Below are 13,914 nucleotides of genomic sequence, written 5' to 3'. Positions count from 1 at the left end.
CCCAGTTGGACAATGTCTCTTGCTAACACGCCTCGCAGAAGGGCGCTTCGAGTGAGATTATTTCCATCCCTTCAAAATGGCTCTCATCTCCCTCCCTTTTCTGGCACATCCCGGTTTCTAGTTTTTTGACACCACCACTCTCTCTTCAAACCATCGTCCAAATCCGCGAGTTATCTTGATAACCCGCTGTCACTCTTTTCCGGACGGGTCTAGCAAACAAAAACACAACGTTTAGCATTCTTAACCACCAACGAGTTTTACGAATCTCTCCACGATCTCCCGATAGTTCAAGATGCACTTCACCTCTGCCGTCGTCCTCGCGGCCGCCTTCGCCGGCGTGTCTGCCCACCCTTCTGCCCACAACCACCAGAAGTTCCACGAGCGCCGCAGCGCTGACGCCGTCGAGGAGCGCGACCTGACCTTCATCAAGAACATCCTCCCCTCCACGACTCCCTCTTCCACCTCTGCCGCCCCCGCCGCTACCTCTGCCGCTTCCACCGGCGGTGTCTACACCCCCTTCTGCAGCGGCTCCAACAGCAAGCGCGCCACCATCGCCGAGATCGCCTACTCTGGCAACACCGGCAGCGCGGACAACTGGGGCTGCAACATGCAGATCGTCAACGACGCCAGCGTCTCCCTCTACAACTACACCACTACCTTCACCGCGAGCGATGCCGACTACTCTTGCTCGTGCTTCAACAAGATCGGCCCTAAGGGCCTGATCGACGGCTGCTGGTTCGCCGCGATTACTTTCACCGTCAAGGAGGGTCAGTCCAAGAACGTCGCCTTCGACGCCGACTCCCAGGGCTCATGCGCCTGCGGCTCCGGCTCCACGGTCCCCAAGACCCCCATCGGCCAGTTCGCTGGCACCTGGCTCGAGTTCGACTGGGGCTCCACCCCCAACGGCGGCAACTCCGGTGCCGACGCCTCCGTCCTCGTCGCCGGCTCCCAGAGCATGGCTTACTTCGGCATGAAGGTCGCCGCCAACGGCAAGACCTGCTCCTGGGTCAAGTCTGACGGCACCAACGAGGGTGCCTACATGCCCGGTATGGAGGCTGAGGATGGTGTCGGCTGCAAGGGCTACTACAAGGGCCACCTGGACGTCACTCTCGGCGACAAGTTCACCGCGTAAGAAAGGTTCATCCTTTTCTTTCCGCCTGGTCCAGTCTTCTTCCCTTGCCTGGGGTGAGTTTTTCGTCGGGGAAAGGGGGTCATCTCACACAACCCACGCAAAAAAACCTCGCCACGATGACGAAGCCCAGTAATGGATGTTTTCCTTAATCTTCAGAGCTTCTTGACGGCGCATGGGATACCTCTTTTCTTTCGGGGCACATATTTTGGATGGTGCGGCCTATTTGCCATTGCCCCTCGTGCCCACCACCAGCTTTTTCTGCTTTGGACATTTGTGCAGATTTCTCGGGATATGGGAAAAAGCGTTAACGAACAAGACGGTTGGTTTAAAGGGACGCCTTGTTCAACGGAACGGTTACATAAATCTAGTCCCCCTACCTACCCACACATATACCTAGTGTCTGCTGCTTAATGCGACATCAAAAAACTCATCCTTTAACACCTACTCAAGCTTGCCTCCCCATCTGTGCTCTGCGTTCATGTATCGTTCATCCCGTCATTCGTCTCAAATTTGATTAGCAGTGGGCTTGCCGTGTCTAGCGAGGCACAGCTGGGGATCAAGCTTCAGAACCGTTTCATCCACGACATGGGATGTCGGCAATGCTTGTACGACCCGATCGATTCGCTGTTATCATCACCTGAGTCATTTATCTGGCTGTCTCTCAAATCTAATGACAAGCCGGAAGCAGCCTCTCATACCAGTAGGGTTCTCAAGTCCATGGACCTAATGTTGATGTATACAAGGCATACGGCATGCTTTTTGAGTGCTTTACATTCCGTTTTGTCTACCCCGCCGCCCCCAACAGCAAAGAAAACAACCCCACCCCTCATATTCAGTGGCAGTCGCAGTCACATGCAGCTTTTAACCCACCGAGAAGCGTGTTCCTTGCCAAGAATTTCATCTGCATACATTGAGGCTCTCATCTACGGTACCTAGCTGGAGTGGTTGGGACCACTGAGGCTTCCTTCCCTATTCTGATATTATCATCAACGACAGAGACCATGGTCACCCCCATGACAGCGTTATTAGCGGACTCTGTGAGCAGTATCTTATTGGTACCGAATCTTGACTGAGCATCAAACTTAGGACTCTTCTTGTGGCTGTTGTAAGTGATATGAATGAGGTTCCTATGGATGGAAATCTTAGAATGAGTCTTCTCTTTCCCATCCGTAGCCGCTACGGTTTCCCGCACGTGCCCCACTTTGGTTCCGTGGTGGTGCCACACTGAACGACTTTTGCCGCTGAGTTAATTTTTGGTTCAACATCATCTCATCCAGCAGTGTAATTCAACAACTCGTACTCATCACCACTAGCACAACGAAAGCTCTGCATGGTGCTGAAATTTACGCAATGAACGAACTTTCGATTCAGCCCTCGGGCATCTTCTGGCAAGACGATTATATTACAGCCGAGCATGAGGAAAAGTTAGTACACATCTTTCGCAACGAGCTATCATGGCCAGACCGATCTGGGCGACTGTCTCTCCACTACGGCTACACCTTCGACTACAAAACATTCGGCGTGGATCCCAACGTTCCCTTCAGCCCTTTCCCGGACTGGCTGGAGCCGTTAATTCCTACACGCGAAGGCAGACCACCGGACCAAGTTTGCCTGCAACACTACCCACCCGGCGCCGGCATCCCGCCCCATGTCGATACTCATTCCGCATATGATCAGCTATATGCGCTATCTCTAGGATCGCCCGTCATGATGCAATTCGCCTTGCCACCAGACGATGGCGAGGAAGGAAGGATGGTGGAAGTAGATCTTACCCCGAGGAGCATGTTGCAGATGTCGGGAGACTCAAGACTGCATTGGAAGCACGGAATCAGGAAACGGAAGACGGACACGTTGCCTGATGGAACGGTGCGGAAGAGAGAAGATCGGTGGAGTATCACGTATCGGTGGATCAGGGAGCCGGCCATATGCGGCTGTGGGAACGCAAAACTCTGCGACACTGCGCAAAGAGAACTAGGCATTGAGAAGGAGTATCGTTGGAAGAAAGGCGACGAGAATATCGTAGCGGGCGAGGAAGAGAAGATAGATACCAAGGCTTCTTGAAATGATTGGAATGGTACTTACACGGAGTATTGATGAAACAGAAATAGAAAGAGGGGTTGTACATGTCTTCACTTGTTCATGAGTCGTACGCTAAAGACAGCAGATGATACCTAGTCTATTGCTTTTGAGCTAGGGAAGTTTGTAACCATACCCTCTACGCTAGTGAGCACTCTACCATGGTAGTGATCGTGCGAAATTGGAAGAACCGGCTGATTTTCAGACCTGCTTTTCGAAGAATCAACTCGAGCTCTGGCACCGATCTTTCCTTGCCGCCGAAGAAGAACAAAGTATTCCATGTCATCAAGTTGGCAAGGTCCGGAAGCCTTGACTGTTGATGAGGTGTCAGAGTAGACGGGGCCGTATTCTGATTACTGACAATGAACGGAGTCGAGTTCCATATCTCGTTAATCACCATCCGTGAGCCCAGAGTTCTTTTCATGGAGTTCGCAACGTTGGTAAGTATCTTGACAGCGTCTTCATCATCATACTCGCGCCTGAAATTAGTCAGTATGTCGTAGCGGGGCGGTTTATACGCAATTCGGAAACCACTAGTACTCACAGAACTCCTCTGAGGTACCATATGTCACCCTCTGCTGCGTTCTCTTCGAAGTAGTCCTGTATGACACATTCGACTTTTCCTTCCGCAGCCTTTTGTGCAATATCCTCGGGCAGGTTCTGTTTGGGACGTCAGTACCGGCTTACAGTCTTAGACCACGCGCAACTCACGGTCTTCAAGCTCTCGATGGCCGGCTGAAGGTCCTGGAAAGTCCAATGAAGCTCCGGATTGTTCCTCATTATGTCAAATCCGCTGTCACCTGGACCGCACCCGACATCAACAACTCGAGCTTTGGGGTTCTCATGCCAGGGGTAGTCATTGAGAAGCGCTGGCCTAGTTGTCCTCTATAACAAACGTGTTGATAAGCCAGAGTCAAATTTAACGACATGTATACCGGAGCACACTTACGTTGAGCCATGGTACAACACCCTTGATCACCTTAAGCGCAGCCCTAGAGTTCTCGGGATGACCAATGTGCTCGAAGAAAGTTTCGCCATTCTGTGCTACTGTGAAACAGAATGGAGCATCTGTGGCCAGAAAAGAGTCTTTGGTCTTGGTATCTGTCATATGAGACAGCAGACCTGCAGAGCTCCTTAAGCCCTCGTCCGCTCTTCGCTTGTTAGACCACTGATAATGGACACCCAGGACCGTGATTGGAGCTTACAAGAGGGACAGAAATAGAGCAGCACTTCCTTCCTTTTCGAGAGTCTTACTATGCCGCGTATTGCTGAAAACACCTGGATGCTTTTCTTGGTAGATGTACTCAGTAGCCAAAGTTCTCAAGACCCTTCCTAGAATGATAATTAGTGGGCTTTGGACGTTAGAAGCGGCATAATACAGGCTGCTTGTGTACCTAGTTTCTGCTCATTGACATTCAGTCGGCTAGCTAAATCCTCGAGCTTCGCATCGCCCCCAAGATCTTTGATCACATCTGTGATACCAAGGGACACTGCCACATTGAGTGCATTCGTCCGCGCTGGTTGTAAACCCATCTCAAGCAGCTTGATGTGGTTGGGCGTGACCGCTGCATCGAGAGCGCGAACGTCAACGCGAATCTTCTCAATAGCCTCAAATGCTTGCCAAGAGATCAGATGTTCGGGGTCATCGAACTTTGTAAAGGCTTCCGGGTCCCATACTTGGGGGGTTCCTAGATCGTGTTGTCGGACTTCATGTTCGAGAACAGCAATATTGTCCCGCAAAGATTGAAGGAGAATTTGGAGGAAGGACATGATGAATACGTGGGTTCTTTCGACACTAAGTGAGTCGATATGTTTGCAATAGCACGGAAGCTCAAACGCATTTTGAACAGGCCGACGACACCATCTATTGATGTATTCAAGGCCCTCCTATGCATGTGGAGGGGGCGAACCGATGCCTTGTGGGGTAGGCCGCCTACCCCACAAGGCATGTAAGTCGACGACTTTGGATGACCTGTTTGAAGATGGTTTAAAGCAACATCGAAGGGCCACTCTGAAAGTAAGTCGTTGTCAAATTCCAATCATTACTTGTTCTCAACTTTGTTCTCAACCTTTCTTCATCAATACTAACTTTGCCCGAAATCCCTCTTCATGTCTCATCCCCTGAAAGTCACGATAGTCGGCGCAGGCCTCGGAGGTCTGGCATGCGGCATTGCGTGCCGTCGTCAAGGCTATGATGTCTTGATAGTTGATCAACTGAAAGAATTCCTGCGCCTTGGTGATAGTATCGGCTTTGGCTCGAACTCGGCAAGGCTTCTTTATCGTTGGGGAGTCGGGTCCAGAATGGAGCCAATCGCAAGTCAGAGTACCGAGATGCGCATCTATAACTTCGATTCTTCCGACAAAGTCCTTGGCATCGACGACCAAATTGGAAAGTCCGTGGAGAATTACGGATGCCGCCAAATCATCGGTCACAGAGGCGACTTCCACCTCATCATGAAGGACTTCGCTCTCGAACAGGGCGTCAAAATCCGGCTTGGCGAGCGAGTCGAAGTCTACGATCCCAGTCAACCTAGCATAACCCTTTCCTCAGGAGAAATAATTCAATCAGATGTCGTCATCATCGCGGACGGCGTCAGAAGCAAGGGACGCACGACTGTGCTGGGTTATGAAGATAAACCTCAGGCAAGCGGATACGCCATCTACCGATCATTCATGAGCGGTGACCTCCTTCGCGATGACCCTTTGACCAGTAAATTCCTCAGAGATGGCGATTCAATCCGATTGTTCCTGGCCAAGGACTCTCATGGGTTCATTAGCACTCTGCAGGGTGGAAAAGAGATCAATGCGGTCTTGACTCACAAAGACGTTGGGGACGTCGCGGAGAGTTGGACTAAAGAGGCCACCAAAGATGATGTGTTGGCATGTCTAGAAGGATGGGATCCTGCTGTCAGAAGAGTGTGGGAAAAGATGCCTTCAGTCATTGACTGGAAGCTCGTGTACCGCCCTTGCCTCGACAAATGGGTCGCAGACTCCGGGCTAATTACTTTGATGGGCGATGCTGCACATCCCTTTCTACCCACTTCGACTCAAGGTGCTAGTCAAGCCATCGAAGACGGAGCCACCATAGCCAAATGTCTCTCAAAATGTGCAGGCAATATCCCCCTAGCCTTGCATACCTACTTCGAAATCCGACACGACTACGTTGCCGAAGCACAGGCGACTGGGATCAAGCAGAGAGAAATATGGCACAACTTGCATGATGAGGACAGCAAAGCTTTCAAGGAGGAATTCGACATCAACGCCACCATGATGCAGAATCTCTATCTTTGGAAAAACGATGCTGAAAAATTGGTCGATGAGAAGTGGAATGAGGTGTCGGAAATTGTCAAGCAGAGGCTTAGTGTTAACAGTGGTTGAAAGGCGCGGACACGAAAAGACTTTAGATCAATAGTCATCGCAGACAAGACCTTGTATCAAATATCCAAAACATAGCACCTGCTATGATGATATGATATTATTTCGAATAACAGTCCACCTAAGATTCATTCATAGGTTAAGTAAACTCGGGAAAATAACACTGTCAAACTCATCGCCAACAGACTTGGATTTCGACTTGACCTACGCAGAGGGATTAGGACTGGCCGGATTCCGGTCAAACCGTGCAAACACACTGCTGCAAAGCCAAGACATTAGCGACAAGCACTTTTCCACGCTTCGTACGACATAAGAACAGCGGCCCTTTGGAAAGCGCCCCATCTACGGATACACCTGTTGAGTCAGGCCTGAATCAGCACCGCCTACCCCGGGTCCTAGCGTCACGGATCCCCGCAACTCCATGTCCGTTCCTTCAATTGCCGAAAGTGCTGAAGACAACTTCCATCTTTCTTGATTCGCCAGTAATATCCCTACTTGCTCACCGCATCTGGGAGAAGAGACGAGGACGACAGAACAGACGGCATAGAGGCTATATTAGCGGAAATGAGTCGACAACGAGACAACGCCCGTTCGTCTTCACGAGAGACGAAGAAGTCGGCCTTTAGGCGGGGAGTTAGAAGCTGTGAGCACCCGTCCACCTCTCTTGATGACGTAAGAGCAACTTTCTGATACACCCTGAACATGAAGCAAGTGAAGATGGCCAAGCACAGCCGGGGCGCCCGCGGCCACATACGTGCACCTATTGCCAGAAAACATTTATCAGGGCGGAGCATCTCATACGACACGTTGCGTCACGTAAGTCTACTGGTCACCTCGTCCATCGGATCTTTCAGCTGATTAAATTGGGCCAGATGAGAACCGAAAGCCTTTCAAATGTCTGCCCTGCGGCGCTAGTTTTGGCAGGACAGATGTTCTACGTCGACATCAAAAGAAGTGCCCAGGGAAGCCTGCTCAAAGTTTACCGACATCACAACATGAAGAGGGCTACACTCAGGCCTGTGCAGAACATGATCCTCGAAAGTCACTAGACAATATTTTGATGTAGGCCGAGAAGTTAATTTGAGGTCCTGGTCATGAATACCTTACTTACATCGAACTCTCAGGTTAGAAGGGCGTTGCCAGCCAGTTGATCAGACTGAACCACAAAGAGATCTCAATGATGTGGAGAATTCGGGTGTGACCACTGGTCTCATTGACAGCCAAACAGACGAGATCAGTACTGCGAACCTGGCTGTTCCTCAGTACGGTGGATCCAGTGATGATTCTATCGTTGTTCGCCAATCAGGAGATGAAGATACAGCTGAGTCTGAGTTGAGCTCGCCCCAATCGAATGTGGATCAGAGTGCTACAATAAGCAAGGCTGATCTTGCTCTGGATACCACTATCGCCGCTCAGCAAGTTGACGAAACAGGTCGACTCAGCCAAGAAGCCTCTCTAGAGAACACTGAATCCACCACATCTGAGAACAATCCTGGCTCGGGGGCACAGCATGTCAATCTCTCCGACTTTCTGGTGCTCGGAGACTCATTCATATCTGAGATCCACCCAGACGATTTCGATTTGAGGGGCGTCACAGACTTGATGTTTGATTTCAATACCAACACCATCATCTCACCCCCTTCTGCAGAGACATGCATCCTCTTAGATCCAAGTCGGCGTGTAAGGCCAGTCTCGCTATTCTTCGACGCTCCCGAAAGCCTACCTCAGTACCAATCTTCCTATGACACACCTCATCTGTTCAGTTGCTCGGATGACGATGCCATTGCAGTCAACAACGCTTTCGCCAAGGCAAAGGGCACTACAATTAGCACTTCAGACTCAATATGTCTCAGTCGCAATCAGATTTCACGTTGGATCAACGCGTACTTCGAACACTTTGACATACATACGCCCATAGTGCATCGGCCGACTTTCATCCTTTCAACTACTCCAGGTAAGCAACATACGCAGTAGGCAGCGAAGAGGCTTGACTAACTAGTTGCAGCATCTTTGCTTTTGGGCATGCTGGCCATCGGTGGCTGCATTGTATCAGAGCATGGTCCTGCTTCTAAGGCCTATGAAGCTTCCTGCCATCTCCTAGCTCAGGTGCGTAGCTCAACCTTTATGTCTTTCGTCCCTCTGTGCTCGGTTCTCATTCTGCCTCCAGTACGAGCAAGACCTCTTGCAAAGCTCTATCTCAGATTTGTGGCCAATCCAGACTGCCCTATTGTGCATTCAGTTTGGGGCCTTTTCAGCCAACCCCCGGTATGCGCGACAAGCGCAACGACAGTTCTCGCTTGTAACAGATGTAAGTCAGGTGTCTTTGAACCACTGGCTTTGAAGTAATCTCACAGTCACCTTGTTCTGATGTTTTCAAGTTACTGCGCGCAGTAGAAGTTCAAGTTCGCGGAGTCCAGTCAACTCAGGACCCTGATTGGAAGGACTGGGTCTTCATAGAGACGTTAAGCAGGTCAGTGAGCGTCTGGTCCCCCACTGATGCAATACGATATTTAACTCCCTGAATTTATATGTACAGACTTGCAAGCTGGACTTGCATTCTGAACGCTGCCATATCGCTCCTCGACCCTGAATCAACATGTGTCGCCGCACCTCAAGTAACAGCGGAAATGATCGTCCCCTCAAACGACAGCCTCTGGCGAGCACCGTCAGCCGAAGAATGGGCCCACAACAAGGAATGGCAGGCGTACAAACCAGTCAATCTCGTCGAAACTTCGAGACGAGTTTTCACTGGCGAGTATCCCGCGGTAGCCATGAGCTCATTTGGACTTCTCACGTTGATTGGGGCTCTCGTGGCGAACATTTGTGCTAGAGAACGGTACTCTCCTGAAATGGCCCCCATCCTTGATCGTGAGTATTGTGCAAAGATAGAGAGGAGCCTTCAAGCCTGGGAGACTCTATGGCGCAGTCACCCTCACGCTGGAGGCTCGCAGAACATGAAGAGCGATCCCAAGATGACGGACTGTCTATGTCTGCTAAACTCTGCGTACCACCATCTTTACATGGGCCAGGAGCTCCAGATCCTGAAGAGAATCGCGAAAGAACCTCAATGTCATCTGGCAGTCCCCAATTTCCCCACTGAAAGGAAGGTTCTTGTTGTTATCAAGTACGCTACGACTTCTTGGTTGGCGGATACCGTGACAGGCATCGCTCATAGGCAGCGGAAGGCGGCATTCGAATTCGGTGGGCTTGGCCCAATGGTAGCATATGAGACTGGTAAGCAATCATGTTCCGGATCGTCATTTCAAGAGTTGAATTGCTGATGGGTGACATGTTCGTCCTTTTTTTCGCTTAGCGCTGATTATCTCGTGGTGGCTGAGTCTTCGGCAAAGTCTTACATCACCACCTTCTGTCTCTGTCCTAGAGGGGGAGAGAGAAAGCTTGGAAGCCATCGGCCACTTGTTTCAAGACATTCTGAAGGAACTAGATGAGCAGTGCATCACGTTCGATGGAGACCTTCCGGATCTACGTTCCCGAGCCCTGTTCCACTACCAAGTGTTGTTGGGGCAGTGGGTGTGGCCGTGTGAGTACTTTTGTTTTCCCTATCTTTCTCGCTTATCTATTTGCTAAGCCACGCTCGACGCGTAGACACGAATGCCATGAACCACGCCCTGCAAGCCCTTGCATCTTGAATGTCCCAGGGAGAAGCCTGACGTTTCGCGTTATGACGGCACGGCTCTCACGAAAAGCTTGGCAATGGGGTAGCAGCTCAATTCGTGGAGTCGCAGAAAGACTATGATGTGGGGTCGCGGATGCATCCGTAGTGAAAGACACCTTGGACTGGTGATTGGTCCGCCCGACTGGTTCCTGAGCAAAAGTTCCCAACGGTTTCCATAGCTATCATAAATACCCTTGCTGAAACATGGCGTAAAATCCATGAAATAGGTACCAGGTTCAGTTCACGAGCAATTTCGACGGATCGAAAAACGGAAACAATGAACGAATCAGCATCTTTGCTTGTCTCTCCATCCACCTGAGTTGGTCCGTAAGCGGACCGTCGAACTAACCTTGGGTGGTGGAAACACAAGGATCAAGCAACGGCTTCAGCTTGTCAGGGTGCACTAGGTGCTGTGTTGACAGAACAAGCTTATTTTCGCAAGAGAAATCATCACTCTTCGTATCGAGAAGGCTGAATTGGGTGACAGAGAAGGCTGTCGAATAAGACATTCAGCTGGCCATGGGGAAACAATCGGATGATATCGGTCTCAACACACCAGATCATCTCGTGGGCTGTGCTTCTAGCTTTCAGGTTACTGAATTCAGGTCATGCCCAGCATCAAGCTCCTGCCAGCATAGTCCAATTTGTGTATATATGGATTCTGCGACTTCAATGGTTCAAGTGCATGATATCTAAGCAGACAAGTCTTCTTATCATATCAATATAGTGTTGCATCTATCACTTGAGTCTCATACTCTGGACATCTTCATTGTTCTACATCTTCACTCTTTGTTTAGAAGCAAATACCTTTTTCATTCGCGATGGCATACCCTGAGAATGTTGGCATCAAAGCCATGGAAATCTACGTCCCTGGACAGGTCCGCATCTTCTTCTACAAATTCATACATCATCTATCAGAGCTAATATCAATCACTCCAGTGCTTGGACCAGTCTCTCTTTGAGCAGCACCAAGGCGTCTCAGCGGGTAAATACACCATTGGCTTGGGCCTCAAATACATGAACTTCTGCAACGACCGTGAGGGTAAGTCATCGCCCGTCCAGGGCACTCTTACTTCGGCCAGGCTCTGGGTCTGGCATCCTCTACATCAGCGATAGCTACTGACTAGCTTAGATGCATCTTCCATGGCCCTCACTGCCATATCTTCGCTCATGCGAAAGTACGACATCAACCCCAACTCGATTGGCCGCCTCGAAGTTGGCACCGAATCCTTGGTTGATAAAGCTAAGTCTGTCAAGACAGTGCTGACCCAGCTCTTCGAGCCTGCCGGGAACACCAGCCTGGAAGGTATCGACACCATTAACGCATGCTACGGTGGCACGAGCGCCTTGTTCAACGCTGTCAACTGGGTCGAGTCCAGATCATGGGACGGCCGAAACGCTATCGTTGTTGCGTCAGACATTGCCTTGTACAACGAGCCCGCCTCTCGTCCCACGGGCGGTGCCGGTTGTGTCGCCATGCTCGTGGGCCCAAATGCGCTGCTTTCAATGGAGCCGGCGCTCAAGGGAACCTTCATGACCCATGCCTACGACTTTTACAAACCTGATCTCAAAGCAGAGTTCCCTCTGGTTAATGGACATGAGTCGCTTCGGTCGTACATGTCAGCACTGGACGGTTGCTATCAACGTCTTCGTGAGAAGGTAGAAGCAGCTAACCAACGCACAAACGGACTTGGGCCGAAAACTGATACTAACAACCTGCTGAACATATTCAACTACATGGCATTTCACACCCCCAACTGCAAGATTGTGAGCAAGTCGTATGGACGACTGTTGTACAACGACTTCCGACTGGATAGTGACAAGAGCCGATGGGAGGCGACGTTGACGGAAGAGCTCCGCGGGCTCAGCTACGAGGAGTCTCTGAAGAGCAAGGAACTTGAAAAGATCTTTGTCACCCAGTCCAAGGATCTCTTTAAAGCGAGAGTTGAGCCCTGTATTGCCGCTCCCACTTTATGCGGCAACATGTACACAGCTAGCCTGTACTGCTCTCTCATCAGCTTGATCAGCCACATCGATCTCAGAGACAGTGTTGGGAAGACTATCGGCATGTTCAGTGTAAGTCTTGTAATCTTCATGGGCGAATATCTTGCTGACGAGAGACGCGACATTAGTATGGCAGCGGTATTGCCAGCACTCTCTATGGGCTCAAGATTACGGGAGATCTCAGCGAGATGGTCCAGAAGATTGATCTTATGAAGCGTCTCGAGCAACGTGAAATTTGTACGCCTGAGCAGTATGAGGAGGTGAGAGTGAATCTAACCCTGGGTTTTTGCGAGCCGCTACTAACCACCAATTCGCAGGCCTGCTTTCTCAGATTGAAGGCATATGGCGCCAAAGGCTATGAGCCTGCTGGAAGTATTGAAGTCATGGCTCCTGGAACGTACTACCTACAGAGAGTTGACGATGCTTACCGCAGGTTCTACGCTGTGAAGCCGTGAACTCCCGCTTATGGTACCCTCAGCTCAGGTCTTGGTTTATAATAAGACTTTAGTAGTAGCTTGGTTTAAAGGAGGAGGACTCGGCTTATAACATCAATGTAGATAGAATTCCAAAAGTTTCTAAGATAATTTCGATTAGGTGGCCTTTGTATTCATGCTAGCTTCAGATTGCAAGCCTGAAATGCATTACCCTAAAGCGAACGACAATGTAGCCGATGCCCACTACCCAGATTACCTAGCTTGGACTGCTTGTAGTGTTTAATTTAGGCCCCTTTCACCCACAGGCTTCCATCAGCATTTTGTAACTCGAAAGGAATCAGATGAAATAGAAGGGCTAGGCTTGAGGACTACGCTAGATTGAGTCTGCTAGTCCTACGGTTTGGGGCTGAATCATTAGCAACTAACCCGCCGTCGACGCAGTAACTCTAATGGTCGATCTGAAGACAAAGATTCAAGGTAGCCCGTCGGCTGCAAATTCAGGCCAAAGCACTTTACCTTCCCATAACAAACGGTCTTCCGAAGTTGTTCGAAGCTTATCCTAAGTGCTCACTTGAGCTGATCTTGCAGCTATTTATGTAAGACTAGAACTTGATATCTTCGACTCTCGCGTTGGTAATTTTCTTTGGTCCTTTCCAGATGTCCTGGCTTGATTCCGTATCTGATCTAGAGACATGCAGCCGCAATGCTTGTATACCGGCTGAAGTTAGTAAATAAGATAGATCTACATCTTTGGCTCAAGCTTCACTGAAGAGACGGATCATCCTTGCGTTTCTTTCTTCGGCTCTTGTAGAGATCCCTTTGCCGTGGTGGTTCCCTAGAATTAATAGCCAAAGCCGGTCATGATAGCAAATGACTCGGCCATCATTGATCTGCTACCTCAGATAGGTTAAGTAGGACCCCCATGCAAGCTGTCCTGTCTCAATCCCGGCTCTGCCTTCAGTGTTAAATGTCTTCTCAGCCCCAATCCCGATGCCGAAACCCCTCCCAACTTCCCAGTCCCTCGAATCCGTCTCCCCCACTGAGTGAAGAAATCTTGTGCCTAGATATCGAGCAGGCTACGCCGACGGCCATCTTCTCCAATGCCTTACCCCCGCGCGACCTTTGGCTCGATCAATATGTCTCGTGTTAATTACCCCACCGTAGCCACGAAATAAGCTTTCTGGTGCCACTTGCTTGCTCCATGCCGAATCAACCGG

General features: G+C 50.2%; 7 protein-coding genes across 7 annotated transcripts; 6 read left to right on the top strand and 1 right to left on the bottom strand.

Moving 5' to 3' along the window:
- Positions 1–292: 292 nt before the first annotated feature.
- Positions 293–1,132, top strand: CCOS01_09144 (uncharacterized protein; the record flags this gene model as incomplete). The annotated part of the gene is made up of 1 exon (XM_060457304.1): positions 293–1,132. One exon carries the CDS (start codon positions 293–295, stop codon positions 1,130–1,132), a length of 840 nt encoding a protein of 279 aa, XP_060312004.1.
- Positions 1,133–1,304: 172 nt separating this feature from the next.
- Positions 1,305–1,529, top strand: CCOS01_09143 (uncharacterized protein; the record flags this gene model as incomplete). The annotated part of the gene is made up of 1 exon (XM_060457303.1): positions 1,305–1,529. One exon carries the CDS (start codon positions 1,305–1,307, stop codon positions 1,527–1,529), a length of 225 nt encoding a protein of 74 aa, XP_060312003.1.
- Positions 1,530–2,482: 953 nt separating this feature from the next.
- On the top strand, positions 2,483–3,193 carry CCOS01_09142 (2OG-Fe(II)oxygenase; the record flags this gene model as incomplete). The annotated part of the gene is made up of 1 exon (XM_060457302.1): positions 2,483–3,193. The coding sequence occupies one exon, from the start codon at positions 2,483–2,485 to the stop codon at positions 3,191–3,193; it is 711 nt and encodes a 236-aa protein (XP_060312002.1).
- A 154-nt stretch (positions 3,194–3,347) lies between these two features.
- Positions 3,348–4,978, bottom strand: CCOS01_09141 (uncharacterized protein; the record flags this gene model as incomplete). Its single annotated transcript, XM_060457301.1, has 6 exons — positions 3,348–3,687; positions 3,753–3,868; positions 3,920–4,093; positions 4,158–4,359; positions 4,414–4,540; positions 4,603–4,978. The coding sequence occupies 6 exons, from the start codon at positions 4,976–4,978 to the stop codon at positions 3,348–3,350; spliced, it is 1,335 nt and encodes a 444-aa protein (XP_060312001.1).
- Positions 4,979–5,509: 531 nt separating this feature from the next.
- On the top strand, positions 5,510–6,586 carry CCOS01_09140 (salicylate hydroxylase; the record flags this gene model as incomplete). The annotated part of the gene is made up of 1 exon (XM_060457300.1): positions 5,510–6,586. One exon carries the CDS (start codon positions 5,510–5,512, stop codon positions 6,584–6,586), a length of 1,077 nt encoding a protein of 358 aa, XP_060312000.1.
- Positions 6,587–7,300: 714 nt separating this feature from the next.
- CCOS01_09139 (uncharacterized protein) lies at positions 7,301–10,233 on the top strand (the record flags this gene model as incomplete). Its single annotated transcript, XM_060457299.1, has 9 exons — positions 7,301–7,399; positions 7,456–7,624; positions 7,713–8,537; positions 8,589–8,689; positions 8,751–8,891; positions 8,962–9,053; positions 9,120–9,817; positions 9,897–10,124; positions 10,190–10,233. The coding sequence occupies 9 exons, from the start codon at positions 7,301–7,303 to the stop codon at positions 10,231–10,233; spliced, it is 2,397 nt and encodes a 798-aa protein (XP_060311999.1).
- An 847-nt stretch (positions 10,234–11,080) lies between these two features.
- Positions 11,081–12,718, top strand: CCOS01_09138 (hydroxymethylglutaryl-CoA synthase; the record flags this gene model as incomplete). The annotated part of the gene is made up of 5 exons (XM_060457298.1): positions 11,081–11,137; positions 11,199–11,301; positions 11,392–12,335; positions 12,392–12,523; positions 12,581–12,718. 5 exons carry the CDS (start codon positions 11,081–11,083, stop codon positions 12,716–12,718), a joined length of 1,374 nt encoding a protein of 457 aa, XP_060311998.1.
- Between the last annotated feature and the right edge of the window lie 1,196 nt (positions 12,719–13,914).

This window comes from Colletotrichum costaricense (genome assembly GCF_030867565.1).
Source record: "Colletotrichum costaricense strain IMI 309622 chromosome Unknown Scaffold_9.1, whole genome shotgun sequence".
NCBI lineage: Eukaryota > Fungi > Ascomycota > Sordariomycetes > Glomerellales > Glomerellaceae > Colletotrichum > Colletotrichum costaricense.
Note: the sequence above shows the minus strand (reverse complement) of the source record. Positions and strands in the feature narration are given on the sequence as shown.